Source organism: Leptonychotes weddellii, chromosome 14 (genome assembly GCF_054177405.1).
Source record: "Leptonychotes weddellii isolate Sample4059 chromosome 14, ASM5417740v2, whole genome shotgun sequence".
NCBI classification, from domain to species: domain Eukaryota; kingdom Metazoa; phylum Chordata; class Mammalia; order Carnivora; family Phocidae; genus Leptonychotes; species Leptonychotes weddellii.
The window spans coordinates 80365238-80380679 of NC_138382.1; the positions used below are offsets into that span (position 1 = coordinate 80365238).

General features: G+C 50.5%; 1 protein-coding gene across 1 annotated transcript in view; it reads right to left on the reverse strand.

Annotated features, from left to right (window-relative positions):
* The window catches only part of PNPLA7 (patatin like domain 7, lysophospholipase), a 53818-nt gene that overhangs the window by 24982 nt on the left and 13394 nt on the right, over nucleotides 1-15442 (reverse strand). The window contains exons 10-15 of the mRNA XM_081802675.1: nucleotides 13180-13308; nucleotides 12662-12742; nucleotides 11759-11885; nucleotides 10946-11089; nucleotides 7505-7593; nucleotides 7246-7392 (exon numbers count right to left, since the gene is read on the reverse strand). Coding sequence (XP_081658801.1) covers nucleotides 7246-7392; nucleotides 7505-7593; nucleotides 10946-11089; nucleotides 11759-11885; nucleotides 12662-12742; nucleotides 13180-13308 — 717 coding nt within the window. The remainder of the gene's footprint in view (nucleotides 1-7245; nucleotides 7393-7504; nucleotides 7594-10945; nucleotides 11090-11758; nucleotides 11886-12661; nucleotides 12743-13179; nucleotides 13309-15442) is intronic.

Below are 15442 nucleotides of genomic sequence, written 5' to 3' on the forward strand. Positions count from 1 at the left end.
TTAAAAGTGGACTAGGATTAGGTGTAAATGTATCTTGCAAATTTAGGACAACCCCTAAAAAAAGTAAAAAAGGAATGTAACAAACTAGCTAAAAAAGGAGAAAAAACAGATCATATAAAACGCCCAATCAAAATTAGAAAGAGCAGAAAAAGAGTGGTAGACGAAAGTAACAAAAAACAAGGGCAACAAATAGAAAACTGTAACCAATGTGGTAAATAGTAACCCGATTATATCAATAATCACTTAAACATCAATGGTCTGAATGCACCAATTAAAAGACAAAGATTGTCAGACTAGCTACGACTATGTTGACTCCAAGAAACCCACTTTAAATGTAAAGACACACAGAGTAAAAGTAGATGAAGAGAGCATGTTAACGCTAATCCAAGAAAGCAGAAGCAGCTCTATTCATTTCAGATGAAACCGACTCCAGAGAAGGAAGATGAGCAGGGATGGCGGGCATCACATGGTGATAAAGGGTCCGTTCTCCAAGACGTAACAACCCAACGCGCCCTGTGTGCATGCCCGACAAGAGCGTGAACCTGCATGGAAACGACTGACACAGCTACAGGACAAACAGACGGATTCACTGTGACAGCTGGAGACTTCAGTCCTCTCCGTCAGGAACACCCAGACCGGCAGCAGAAAATCAGTGAGGACACAGCGGAACTCAACAGAACCATCCAACAACCGGGCAGAATTCATACCTATAAATTACTTCATACAAAAAAGCAGAATACAGTCTTCTCACGTGGAACACTGAGATAGCCTCTATCTGCCGCCATAAACCCCATCTTCAAAAATTTAAGAAAATGCTGGGGCGCCTGGGTGGCTCAGTTGGTTGAGCGACTGCCTTCGGCTCAGGTCATGATCCTGGAGTCCCGGGATCGAGTCCCGCATCGGGCTCCCTGCTCAGCGGGGAGCCTGCTTCTCCCTCTGACCCTCCTCCCTCTCGTGCTGTCTCTCATTCTCTCTCTCGCAAATAAATAAATAAAATCTTAAAAAAAAAAAAAAATTTAAGAAAATGCTGATCTTACAATGTCTGTTCTCAGAGCATAGTGGAATGACACTAGAAGTCTTAACAGAAAGATAACTGGAAGATCCGAAAATACTTGGAAATTAAACAACACACTTTTTTTTTTTAAGATTTTTTTTAAGTAATCTCTGCACCCAATGTGGTGCTTGAACTCACAATCCCAAGGATCAAGAGTCGGACGCTCAACCCACTGAGCCACCCAATTGTCAATAAAATCGATAAGCCCCTAGCCAGACTAAGAAAACAAGGAAAAGAATATAAATTATTAATATCAGAAATGAAAGAAGGCTCATCACTACAGATGCCAAGCAAAGTAAAAGGATAATAAAGGAAGACTATGAACAACTCTATGTTCAACAATTTGATGTTGAATCCTATGTTCAAAATGAGCCCATTCCTTGAAAGACACAACCCACCAAAATTCACACAAGAAAAGAGACTATCTGAATAAGACTATATCTATTAAGAAATTTAATCAGCAATTAATAACCTTCCAAAACAGAAAGCACCATGCCCATACGAGCTGGTTCACTGGTAGACTCTACCAAATATTTAAGGAAGAAATTATATCAATTCTCTATAGGGGCGCCCGGGTGGCTCAGTTGGTTAAGCCTCTGCCTTCAGCTCAGGTCATGATCCCGGAGTCCTGGGATCGAGCCCCACACAGGGCCCTCTTCCCCACCGCTCATGCTCTCTCTCTCTCTCAAATAAATAGAACCTTAAAAAAAAAAAAAAAAAAGGAAAGAAAAGAAAAGAAAATGTATATAGATTGGGAAGAAAGACATAAGACCATCTTTGTTCTCAAATGATGTGATGATCTATACAGAAAATCCAAAAGAATCAAGAAAAAAAACTCCCACAACTAATAAGCAATTACAGCAAGGCTGCAGGATACAAGGTTAATACACAAAAGTCAACTGCCTTCCCATATACCAGCAATGAACAAGTGGAATTTAAAATTAAAAACACAACAATAGTTACATTAGCACCCACAAAATGAAATACTTAAATATAAACCTAAAAAAATACACGAGAAAACTACAAAATTTTAGTGAAATAAATCATAGAATAACTAAATAATTGGAGAAATATTCCATGTTCATGGATAGGAAGACTGAGTATTGTCCTGATGTCAGTTTTCCCCAACTTAATCTATAGACTCAATGCAATCCCATCCAATCCCAGCAAGTTATTTTGTAGATATCAATAAACTGATTCTAAAGTTTGTCTGGAGAAGCAAGAGTCCCTGAATAAGCAACAATTCACTACAGCAGGAGAAGACTCACTATAAAGCCACAGTGATCAAGACACGATGGTATTGGTGAAGTGTTGACAAAGAGATCAATGGAACAGAACAGAGGACCCAAAAATATATCAACAGACCCCAAAATATAAATAGAGTAACCTGATCTTTGCCACGGGAGCAAAGACCATAAAATGGAGAAAATATAGCCCTTTCAACAAATGGTATGGGAACAACTGGACATCCACATGCAAAAAATGGATCTTTATAAAGGGCGCCTGGGTGGCTCAGTCGGTTGAGCGTCTGCCTTCGGCTCAAGTCATGATCCCAGGGTCCTGGGATCAAGCCCCGGGATCGGGCTCCCTGCTCAGCAGGGGGTCTGCTTTGCCCTCCGCCCCTGCCCCCGGCTAGAGCACTCTCTCTCTTTCTCAAAAATAAATAAAGTCTTTAAAAAATGGATCTAGATACAAACCTTATACCCTTCGAAAAAACGAACCCCAAATGGATCTCACAGACCTAAGTGCAAAATGCAAAATAAAACTCCTAGAAGATATAGAGGAGAAAATCTACATAATCTTGGGTTGGGCGATGACTTTTTACATATGACACCAAAGGCATAATCCATGAAGGAAAGAATTTATAAGCTGGAAGTCATTAAAATAAAAAAATTCTGCTCTGTAAAAGACACTGTCAAGAGAATAAAAAGACAAGCCACAGATGGAAGAAAATATTTGCAAAAGAGACATCTGATAAAGGACTGCTATCCAAAACAAACAAACAACTTTTAAACTCAACAATAAGGAAACAAACTACCCGGTTAACAAGTGGGCGAAGACCTTAACAGATTCCTCACCAAAGAAGACACACACACACATGAAAGCATGCTCCATGTGATATGCTATCAGGGAAATGCAAATTTAAACAACAATGACAGACCACTGCCCACCTATTGGAATGGACAAAATCCATTAACGTACTGACGACATCAAATGCCGGTGAGGATGTGGGGCAGCAGGAACTCTCACTCAAGGCTGGGGGACATGCAGCAGGGTGCAGCCACTTTGGAAACAATTTGGCGGTTTCTTGCAAAACTAAACCTACTTTTACCATAAAATACAGCCCTTGCACCTCTTACTGTTTACCCAAATGACTTGCAAATGTAGGCCCACACGGACATTTAGCGCAGCTTTATTTACAGCTGCCAAAACCTAGACGCAACCAAGATGTAAGTGAACGGATAAACTGTGGTTCCTTCCAGACAACAGAATGCTCTTCAGCGCTGAAAAGAAACGACCTCTCAGGCCATGAAGAGACATGAGGAACCTTAAGTGAAGGAGGCCAACGTGAACAGGCTACACACTGTATGATTCAACGACGTGGTGGAAAAGGCAAAACTACGGAGACAGTACAAAGATGGGGGCTGAGGGAGGGCTGAACAGGTGCAGCAGTGGATTTTTAGGGCCGTGAACTACTCTGTGTGAGGCTGTCCCCACACGCCCACAGAGCGCACACCACCTGCGTCACTCTGAGGTATAAGGACTTCGGGGGTGACGACCGTCCGTGCAGGTTCTCCTACTATACCGAACGCACACCGGGCGGGGTCGTCAGTACTGGGAAAGGCTGTGCAGGGCAGGTGGAGGGGGGCAGCAGGTATACGGGAAATCTCCGTGTTCTTCTCAGTTCTGCTGTGAACCTAAAACGGCTCTAAAATACAGTCTGTTAAAAAAATTGAGTAAGTAGTGGAAAAGCCATCTGTGATACAGCTGAGGAGACGTGACGACTAGCGGCTGGGTGGACTGTGGTGCGAGGCCTTTCCCACCTGTGAGGATCACACGCCACCGCTCAGCAGTGGCCACAGATAAAAGTAGTAGACATTCCAGATCTATAAAATGGAATAACCAAACTTGAGAACTCAACGCACAGGTTTAGCAGCAGATTAGACACTAAAAGCAGAATGTGAACTCTGATAAAAACATGTATATCAAGTTCAAGGACTTACAGGAATATGGGAAATACAGACAAAAGGGGTAAGACCGGGGCACCTGGGTGGCTCAGTCGTTAAGCGTCTGCCTTCGGCTCAGGTCATGATCCCAGGGTCCTGGGATCAAGCCCCGCATCAGGCTCCCTGCTCGGCGGGAAGCCTGCTTCTCCCCCTCTCCCACTCCCCCTGCTTGTGTTCCCTCTCTCGCTCTCTCTCTCTCTGTGTCAAATAAATAAATAAGATCTTAAAAAAAAAGAGGGTAGGGGCGCCTGGGTGGCTCAGTCGGTTAAGCGACTGCCTTCGGCTCAGGTCATGATCCTGGAGTCCCGGGATCGAGTCCCACATCAGGCTCCCTGCTCAGCAGGGAGTCTGCTTCTCCCTCTGACCCTCCTCCCTCTCATGCTCTCTGTCTCTCATTTTCTCTCTCGCAAATAAATAAAAAAAAAAAAAAAAAAAAAGAGGGTAAGACATAAAAGATAAAGGAGAACATACATTCCATAGAGCCTCTGAAGGAGAAGAGAGAAAATATGCAGAGGCAATATTTGAAGAGAAAATGGTGATAATTTTTCAAAAGGAGTTCAGAGGCCCAGACTGAAGAAGCCCAAAGAATTTCATGTAAGATAAACAAAAAGAAATCCACTCCCAGTTCTGAAATTGCAGGAAACCAAAGATGAATATCTTTTTTTAAGATTTTATTTATCTATTTGAGAGGGACAGTGAGCAAGAGCAGGGGGAGGGGCAGAGGGAGCGGCTGAGGCAGAGGGAGAAGCAGGCTCCCTGCCGAGCAGGGAGCCCGACGCAGGGCTCCATCCCAGGACCCCGAGACCATGAGTCGAAGGCAGACGCTTCACCGACTGAGCCACCCGGGCGCCCCAACAATGAAAACATCTTAAAAGCAGCAAGAGAAAAGTTATTCTCAAAGGAGGAAAGACCAGCACACGACTTTCTACGGCGACGCTGGGGCCGGGGACGGTATGCGGCTGCCAACACGTCACCTAGAGCTCACCTCAGCCAACCGCCCTGCGAGCGGGAGGTCAGCCCACTGCAGCCTCTGTGCTGCTCAGGACGGGAGGCAGAGCCTGGCCAGACCGCTGCAGACACACGGCAACACGAGGTGCAGCAGGAGGCTCTCGGCTTCTCTCCTCCTTCAGCCCCCAACTTTGGCCTGAAAGCTGACCCAGTCGGGACGCTATGCTGAGCCGTGGGCACACGTGACAAAAATGTCATGAAAAACACTCTTAGGACCAGAGGGCCAGGGAAGGCAGCTCCTATGAGCAGGGCAGGCATGGAGGAAGTCTCCAGGAGGGCAGCCCCGTGGGAGAGCTATTCTGCTGTGCGTGCCCACCAAAAGCAGCGCAAGGAAACACAACAGAGGACCCCATGGACAGGTTTACGACGGGGGCAGGATGCTGGGCCAACCAGGAATCCATGAGCAAAAATATACATAATCAGTGCTTCCTTGCATCCTGCACAAAAATTAACTCCTTCTCATTAACACCTAAGAAAGGCAAAGCAATAAAACTTTCAAACAACAATATAGAAAACATCTTTATGAATCTGAAGTAAGGAACTATTTCTTAAGCAAGGCATAAAGGCACTAACCATAAAGGAAAAGACTGGTAAGTTTACTGTGTTATAATGAAGAACTTCTGTCCACCAAACGTACCATTCAGAAGGCAAAAAAGGCAAATGCTAGAGCAGATCATGTGCAAGACCTATAATCAACAACAGACTTATTTAGAAAATATAAAGAAACCCTTAGAGTCAAAAAGGGAGACAGAACAATGGGCAGAAGTCTCAAACTGCTGCCTCCCAAGAGGCAGACGAAGCAGAAACGTGGAAGGCGCCAAGCCCTACTTAGAATCCAGAAAATGTAATTAAAACCAAAAGCTCTACTCAACACTGTGCCCGTATTTATGTGAAGTGGAAAAGGCTGGAAACCCAGATGCTGTCATGCATGCAGGGCCAAGGAACCCCGGTCTGGGTGAGGGGTGACGCACAACTCACGGAATGCAGACATGTGCACGCATGTCCCTCCACAGCGTGGACAAGGGATGGACACCCACGGTGCATTCCTGTGATAGCAGAGCCTTCAGGACTGGCAACCATGCGGGCAAGTCACAGACACGATGCTGAGCAAGAACAGTGGGCCCAGAGGACACACGGGATGAGCCCCACACAGAAAGTCCCCACGCAGGTGCAAGGCGGTGGTCTCCCTGGGGTGAGGGGCTGCAGCCACGGAGGGCACACAGCTGCTTTTGGGAGCAGCAAATAGTATGGTCCCTGGAATGGTGGTTCCATGGGCACCCACATTCTTCTGTAGACAAGATATTCACAAGCCTTTAAAATGTGAGGGAGGGGGCGCCTGGGTGGCTCAGTCGTTGAGCGTCTGCCTTCGGCTCAGGTCATGATCCCAGGGTCCTGGGATCGAGCCCCGCATCGGGCGCCCTGCTCGGCGGGAAGCCTGCTTCTCCCTCTCCCACTCCCCCTGCTTGTGTTCACACTCTCGCTGTGTCTCTCTCTGTCAAATAAATAAATGAAGTCTTTAAAATAAATAAATAAATAAATGAACGAACGTGAGGGAAGAAGGGCCAAGAACAAATGGGCACGTGATGAAGACACAGTCAGGAAAGCCATTGCTTATAACCCTTCCAGGGCTTCCTGGGTGGTGTCCAAAGCCTGCAGAGCACACAGGGTTCACAGCCCTGTCACCTGCAGGCATGCGGGGGAGGGCAGGGATGCGCTGGGAAGAAGGTGCCAGGGAGAGGGTCTGCGCAGCCACCAGCGCAAGGACGCCATCCTGAGCACCCCAGAGGGAGCCCCGCCGCGGGCAGGGGCTGTGCTGGCCCCGACCTGGGACACAATGCCCCAAAGGAGTGGGTCCTCAGGAGGACAGGCTGTGGGAGTGTCACTGGCCTCTCCAGAGACCGTGCGCATCTCCCAGCTCACCGCAGCCAGAGAGAAGGCAGGAGGGCAGCCACTTACGTCCAGCTTCATCAGGGTGAGCAAGTCCTTCTTGGCGGCCCTGAGAATGGCATCTGTCTTCCTGCTGGAGACCGTCTCATCTGAGTTAGTCTCTGAGTACTGGAAGACTGCAGAGGGAGCGTCTGCAACAATCACGCTCTTCTTGGACTTGAGAAGAGCACAGGCAGATCAGAGGGACGTGGCAGGGGAAAGGCCCCCGCAGGGAGCACTAGGCCAGGGCAGGGCACAGCCTGAGACGGGAGGGAGTGTGCCCACCTACCTTGCTGGCCACGGCGCTCCCAGGGCGTTCCTCTGCATGGAGGAGGACCCTGGCACGGTCACACGCCATCCTCAGGTCTGAGGTGCTCCCTACAGTGGAGGGAAGACGCAGGACGCTGTGCCGACCCGGCTGGACACGCGGGTCCACACACATTCGCTGAGGGCTGGCTGAGCTCTCCCCCCGAAGGCGAAGCAGCACAGACCCTGGCAGGTGAGACTCGGATCACTGGAGCGCGGCCACTGCCCTGTCATGCATGCCCTCTTGTGACCCACAACCGATTTTTATTTTATTTCTTAAATTAATAAAAAAATTGGGGCGCCTGGGTGGCTCAGTTGAGCGTCCGCCTTCGGCTCAGGTCATGGTCCCAGGGTCCGGGATCGAGCCCCGCGTCGGGCTCCCTGCTCGGCGGGGAGCCTGCTTCTCCCTCTCCCTCTGCCCCTCCCACTTGTGCTCTCTCTCTTAAATAAATAAATCTTTAAGAAAAAACAGTGTTAAAAATAAAACCGTGCCAGAGTCCCTGTGATTAACCCACGCATACGGCAAAGGTTACACAGTCCTGTGCGATGCTGTTCTTACTGTCAGTTCACCCACATCAGTTGACAAAACTTAAAATGTCGAGTCCCTCTGCTTTTTGCAGACACATGTCTCCTAAGAGGGCATTATCTGCAGGGACCAGAGGGAAGATGACAGTTGCCTGCATATGTTTATGGAACAGGGTGATTCACAGTCACACTTTATTACAGGTGGACTGCTATTACTTTCCCGTCTTTTTTTATTTGAAAAATTTGCTAAACACATTTTTTTTTTTTAAATACAGCAGGTCAGCTGAATAGCCATGTGGAAAAAAAGTGTATCGTGTCCAGTATGCACTTTAGACAAAAGAACCAATCCTAGAGGGATAAATATGAAAGGTAAAATGTTAAATCTTACAGGCAGATTTCCTAAACAGGACACAAAATGCATTAATTACAAAAGAAAAAATTCGATAAATTGGACTCTTAAATTTAAAACTTCTATTCATCAAATGACACCATTAAGAGAGTGAAAAGTAAGAGCAGAAAGTATCTTCAGTACATATATCCCACAAAGGATTCATATAGAGAAGATCTAAAGAACTCCTATTAATCCATGAGGATGAATGACAACTTCTAAGGGGAAAGGAGACAAAAGACCATGCAGCCCACTGCAATGGAGGCGGCAAGTCCTGGGGCTCAGGAGTGGTCAGGAGGACGGGGTGCGGCCACAGTGAGGCCTGCTGGGCCAGAGGAGCCGGGAGAAGAAGACAGGAAGCAGAAAGCAGGCGGGGGCGGCGGGGGCTTCCCGGAAGACGGTGCCGCCTGTCAGCAGCACTAACATACGGGCCAAGAGCGCTAAGTGGGACAGAGGACTGAATCGCTAGGAGCTCAATGCTGACAGCGACATGTGCTGGGGACCCCATATTGAACACGCAGGCTTGGGAGGGCGGTAGAAGTACACATCGGGACGGGCACCCAGAAAACCGTGCGCAGCATCTCCTGAGCCAACAGCGAGCACTCTACGACCCAGCAGTTCCAACAGGAACACGTACGTGGGTTCAAAAGACACATAAATGCACTGTCTTCAGACAGTACATCGCTACCCACCACGGAGAACAGGTGCGTGTTGCTGCAGACAACACGTATGGACCTCAGACACAAAGCCGAGCGGAAGCAGCCAGACTCTACAGCAGCTCACGCTGCTGGAACTCGGAGAGCAGGAGCTCCGGCGGGACGGCTGGCAGAGCCTAACCTCTCTGCTGGTGCGTTTCTGCGTCTGGGCGCTGGCCTCACGGGAGAGCTCGGTTTACGAAAAGTCATCACACTGCCCGTTTACATTTACACCTTCTGTATTCATATTACACAACCAAGAACAGTTAAGGGAAATTGAAAACAACTTGGTGTCCATGAAGAAATAGGCAAATATCCCAGTAGAACACAAAAGATTCCTAAAAAGTAGTCCAAGTAATGAAATATGCAGAACAGGCAAATCCAAGAGACAGAAAGCAGACCAGTGGGGGCCGGGGCCGGGGATGATGGCTAATGGGGACGCGGCGTATCTACTGGCTGGCAAGATGTTCTGGATTAGATGGTAGTGACGGATACACAATTTTGCGAATACACTAATGAATTACGCACTTTAAAAAGGTGAACTTAATGGTATGTGAATCACATCTCCAAAAAGCTATTACTAAAAAAAAAAAGAAAAAAAAAAATCCACGTATATTCAGAAACTTGACACCAAATGAAGACAGCACCAAAAAAGGCAACAGGAAAGGAAAGATTGTTTCATGAATGGCACTGTGTAAGTTACCACCACACAAAGTAAAAAAAGGCTGAATGTCTGACTTCGAACACACCCAAGTGGGAAGGGCAAACAAAGGAGCCCTCAGCGCACAAGGGGAACCACTCAGCTCGCAGAAGAGGATCTGGGAGAATACGCTTACGACCCAGTGAATGAGGAAAGACAAGGAGGAAGGCACCAAACACAGATCACAGGGTGTGCAAACGGCTGGTTTTCAATAAAGGAGCATCATGGGTCCTGCTCACGTCATGTGGACATGACAGTCCACAAGGCTGGGTCTTCTGACAGACGGAGACCAGAAAAAGGCGTCTGAACAAATACAACCGATGAAGGGTCTCTAGCCAGAGCATATGAAGAATTGATGCAAATCAACAGATTCAGAAAACCCTGCAGAAAATGAGCAGAGAATATAAGCAGACAATTCTTTTTTTTTAAATTTTAAGTAGGCTCCACCCCACGTGGGGCTCGAACTCACAACCCTAAGATCAAGAGTCACATGCTCTACCGACTGAGCTGGCCAGGTGCCCCTAAACAGACAATTCTTTAAAGGGTTTTTTTTTTTTTTTCAAGATTTTATTTATTTATTTGACAGAGACACAGCGAGAGAGGGAACACAAGCAGGGGGAGTGGGAGAGCGAGAAGCAGCCTCCCCGCCGAGCAGGGAGCCCGATGCGGGGCTCGATCCCAGGACCCCGGGATCACGACCTGAGCCGAGGGCAGACGCTTAACCACTGAGCCACCCAGGCGCCCCGAGAATTCTGCTTTAATGAAAGCAGATCCTGGTAGCAGCTGAGGGGCCAGAGGGCCTAGGAAACCCATTTCAGTGGAGGATGCCACATGGCGGAGTGCCAGTGAGCACAGCCCAGCACAGGGGAGAAAGGGTGGCACTGGAGATGGTCCTGCAGCGGCCAGGTGCAGCCTTGGGGACGCAGGCCCCTGGGACACAGATGCGAGGCAGGGGTAAAACAGAGCAGTGTAGAAAGGAGCCCACGGGATGCTCAGGGCAGCAAGACACGTAATTACCACTGCATCTAAGGGAGCCAGAGTGTGGGCATAGGGTCCTCTGGGCCTGACAGCCTGCCCACCTGTAAATGCTCCAAGCTCAGGTGCCCAATGCCTCACCTGGTGGAGCGAAAGGGGCCTGGTCACCTGCCTGGGCCTTGCCGAACTCATCCAGGATCTCTTCGTGGACAGAAGGCAGCGGGAAGGACTGGCTCCTCTGCAGCAGAGGGCCAGAGGCTGCTGCACGGCTGCCCCCTCGACCTGCTGGGAGGGGACGGGTGGGAAGAGGGCCTCTGTCCCCATGGCGGTGCACAAACCTCATGTCTCCAGGCCCTCAGGCCACAACCTCCGCACCTGCACCCAGCTGCCCAGGGCAATGTTAGGCAGCGCCAACCTCGGACGCGGGCCCTGCTCTGCCTCCCCCAAGTCGTCCTGAACTGACTTGCCCTTGCTGCCAGCCTCCTCCACCAGGCTGAAGCCTTGCGTGTCCCCTTCCCAGTGACTGTTTTAGTCGAGGTGACCATCGAGCACACTTGGCGTGAGCCTGGCACACTTCCGTGCTCCCCTGGCCCCTCAGGTGAATGAACGTAAAAGCCACCTTCCAGGAAGTACCCTGAGCGACACAGCTTCATCTCACTAGTCTATCAGCCACTTGTTTATAAACACACAGGTGATCTATCCCACATTTGTGAGCATGGCTGCGTGTTACACACTCAACCTGAAGGTGACTTGTAGCCAAGAAGCCTCAATGGACGGTTTCTCTCCCCAGATCTAGGACCCTCTCAAGAGCTCAGAGCGGCATGAAGCTTGGAATCTGCTCCCCGAATGGCTTTCCCCTGGAGCCTAGTCCTCCCAGAGACGGGGTGATGGGAGGGGTGGCTGGGGTGGGAAGGAGGCCCGGACTCAGGCGGGAGGCCAGTTTGGGGGCAGTACCTGGGTCGCAGGAGTCCTGGGGCCGCAGGGGCCTCTCAAGACGATCCTCGGAGACGCAGCATGCCTGCCTTCTGACCTTCCCGGCAGCCACACTGGCCACAGACACCAGGGGGATGGCCTGGCTCTCCTGGGATGTGAGAAAGAGCAGGTGCTCCAGGGGCACCCCTGGGCTGGTACTCTCAGCAGCCACACTTGGGAGAACAAGAGGAGTGGTGACCAGCGCAGAGGCCGGCCGTGGGCTTAAGGCAACAAAAGCCCAGCTTGCTTTATCCCGGCAACTCTATCAAGTTTAAATGGTGGTCAACACTGTCAGAAACCTTCTTCATTAAGAGAAAAGTAATGTAGAAAACAAAAGGATGTGCCCTAAAATACCAGTAAAGGAAGATGACAAAACCTAAAACCCATCAGAACTAGGGAGAATCCCCAAGTGCGGTGCTGACCCCAGTAATGAGTGATTAGCATCCAGGCCCCCCTGAAGCAGGGCCCTCGAGGGTCTCATCTACATCTGCTGCTCAGAGCAGCTCTGGGTAGAGCGAGCGGACCCCTCGCCCAGACTGCCAGCAGGAGGGGCCCCAAGGGACAGGAGGGGAGCGCCTCCACTGGGCGGGCAGGCAGCTCAGCGGTGTGCGCCAGGTGAACAACAGGAAAGGGGCAGGCGAGCTTATGGAGCAAGGTGACCGAAGGGGCCACATTCAGGCCAAACTGCAGGCTCTCCTGGAATGGGCATCGGAGGAGTCTCATCCCACATCTCATGGGTGGGACAGGTTCTTAGCACAAGGCCTCAGGAGAATCAAGCTCATCCACCAGCACGGCTTTAAGGCAGAGGAGTAAACAAGGCCGCACAAGCCCCTCTCAAAGCCCAGGGTCCCAGTGACATGGACAAGGGCATGAGGCTGCACTTACCGGGTTGAAGAGCTCTGTGGTCAGGCCCAGGTAGTTGTGCAGAGCCAGAAAGGTGACCCTCTGCAGCCGCACCATGATGATCTGTGGGGGACAGCCAGCTGTGCCAGGCCCGGTGCCCCCTGCAGACCCCCCGAGCCCCGTCACGACACGGAGCCCCCAGTCCTGACAACTCCCCGTGGTCACCTAAGATGTTAGTGTTTAGGGCGTAAGGAAACTGCATTATTTGTGCAAGGTTTTAGTAAATCTAAGATTACTTCAAAACAAGAAATTTAATAACAAAAAAAGAACTCTTTGGGGGGCTAGTGGGAGTTCTGAAGACCTCTTTGAGGTCATGAATATTAACTTTTACTCTAAAATATATATTACAAATCCCTCAGAAAACCACCTTAGTCCTTCCTACACCCACTCAGGACGCACTTTCCTGGGTGTGTGACGCTCAGGACCAACGCAGCAGCCTGTGATAAACGCTTGGTGCCCCGGCCCCTGGGCCAGAAAGGGCTCCTGCAAATGGGACCCACCTGCACCACCCTCACCAGGGTTTCAGGATACTTCTCAAAAACTCCTTGAAAAGCCACCGCTGGGAGCCGGAGGACGGTGGAAGGGATAGCAGCGCGGGCAGACACGGTTTTGTACGGAGCGGTGTGGCCCTGCAAGGACAGCAAGGTCAGGCTGCTCCCAGCATCCCCGTCTCCAGAAGCGAAGAGACACCAGCACATGGTTGAGCATGGAAGCGCCCGCCACGGCCCCGCTGCACCTCGCCCCACTCGAGAAGCACCTCCTAGGAGCCCGCAGAGCCTGCTTTTCCAGCCAGGACACCACCCTCTGCTGTCACCGCCCTGTCCGTCCACTGCTGCTTCCAGGCAGCCACCCAGGGTTCGTCTGTCCTGATGGTTTTGCTTCGTCAAAACATTACATAAATGGAATCACACAGGGCCGGCTCCCTTCTCCCTTCACTGAGACGGGAGTTTGAGGCCCGCCATGCTGTTCACGCACCAGCAGTTATGCTCTTGGTGGCTGAGAAGGAGGCTGTTTCATCCGCCCAGCAGTTAAAGGGCACCTGGGCTGTTTCCAGTTTGGGGCAATTGTAAATAAAGCTGTCAAAAATGCTCACGTACAGCTACTGGGCCATTCAGTATATGCATCTTTAACTTTCAGGAAACTACCACGCTGTTTCCACAGTGGCTGCACCACGTGGCCCACATGCACACCACGTCTGCACTGTCAGGGTTGAATGGTGAGGAACGTGGTCAGTCTTGGCCCCCGGTTCCTGGGGGGAGCCTCTCAACCTGTTAGCAATGTCCGTGTTCACAGGAACAGCCCTGGGAGTCTCAGGATGGGGCTGGCCGCACCGGGAAGTCTGCCCACAGTGGGGGAGCTGGGGTATTCCCGACCTCGTGACCAAGCCCTGTGCGTCGGGAACCTGGACGTGTGGTTCTCGAGACGTTCTAAGTGAGCTCTGGGACTCCGTTACGTTTCTTCCCCTTTCTGCTCATTTCACATCCTTCACAGAAAGAAAACTGTCCCTGGGAGACCACAACGGCACCACATGAAGCAGCAGCACAGAGCAGTCGCCTGCCGGGTGTCAAAGGACAGAAAGTACAGGCCGGCTCCAGGGTTCCCTGCCCCCTCGTGAGGCCAAAGGCGCCAACACGCCCCCTCGTCGCTTCTGCACCACTCGGCCGCTCTGCGGAGAGCGGGCTCCCCTTCTGTGGGTACGAGGTGTGTCCTGGACGTGGCCTCACCCAGCCTCCTACTCACAAGCAAGTCAAGCAGCCAGGAGATCCCAGGAGGGCCAAGGGAGGGCTGGCCCACACACCCCATCAGATGGCAGTTCTCGTCTTTGTCCAAGAATCAGAGAGAAAAGCAGGTGCGTATGTTTGGGGGAAAGGTGGGAAGAGGGAATGACAGAGTAGCCACTGTTGCTAAAGATGGCTCGTGGGCTACTGATTTCCAAATTGACTTGTTTATTTAGAAGAACAACACCCTCAACCTCACCTAAAATCAAAAAACTATGTGAACCACAGAGAGAGGCTGAATTGCTTAGAGTGTGCACAAGACCCAGGTGTAGACCCGCAAGAAAGCTTCACGCTTGCATGCCTTTCCAAACGTTCTCAGCAGCAGAGGCACGACAAAAAAACAACTATAAACAGGCTGAAGGTCAGTCGGCAACCGGATGTATCAACAGCGGTGTGGAGGACTGAACCGGGACACACCGTGCCCATGGGGGCCTGACAGTAAGAACCCGCACAGGCCCAGCTGCGGAGGAAGCACACACGGCAGAAAGCCACCATGCCATGTGCTGCAGAGGGTACAGCTGCCCTCTGAGGAAAGGAGGGGGACACTGGAGGCTGGGTTACAGCTAGCCAGCATGGCGATGGCTACAGGACCCGGGTGACAGCTCACTTGGTCACTTACTATCGTGCATTCCCATATATCTGAAATGTTTCATAACATTTGTAAAAATTAAAGTAATAAGGGAAGGGGGAGTTGGAGTAAGGTGGTCAAAAGGTACAAAGTTCCAGTCAGAGTATCAGGACGGCAAGTACCAGGGGGTGCAACGAGCAACCCGGGGCCCGTCGCTGCCGTAGGGCACACGGGAACGCTGTGAAGGGGGCTCCTAGGAGCTCATCACATCTCATTTAAACCTGTGTCTGAGATGATGGGTGTTAGCTGGACCTGTCGTGGCGATCATTTCACAACAGAGGTAAACCAGAACATCCTGCTGCACACCACACACTCACAGTGTCGTGTGCCAGTGATTTCTCAGTAAAATGGAAAAAA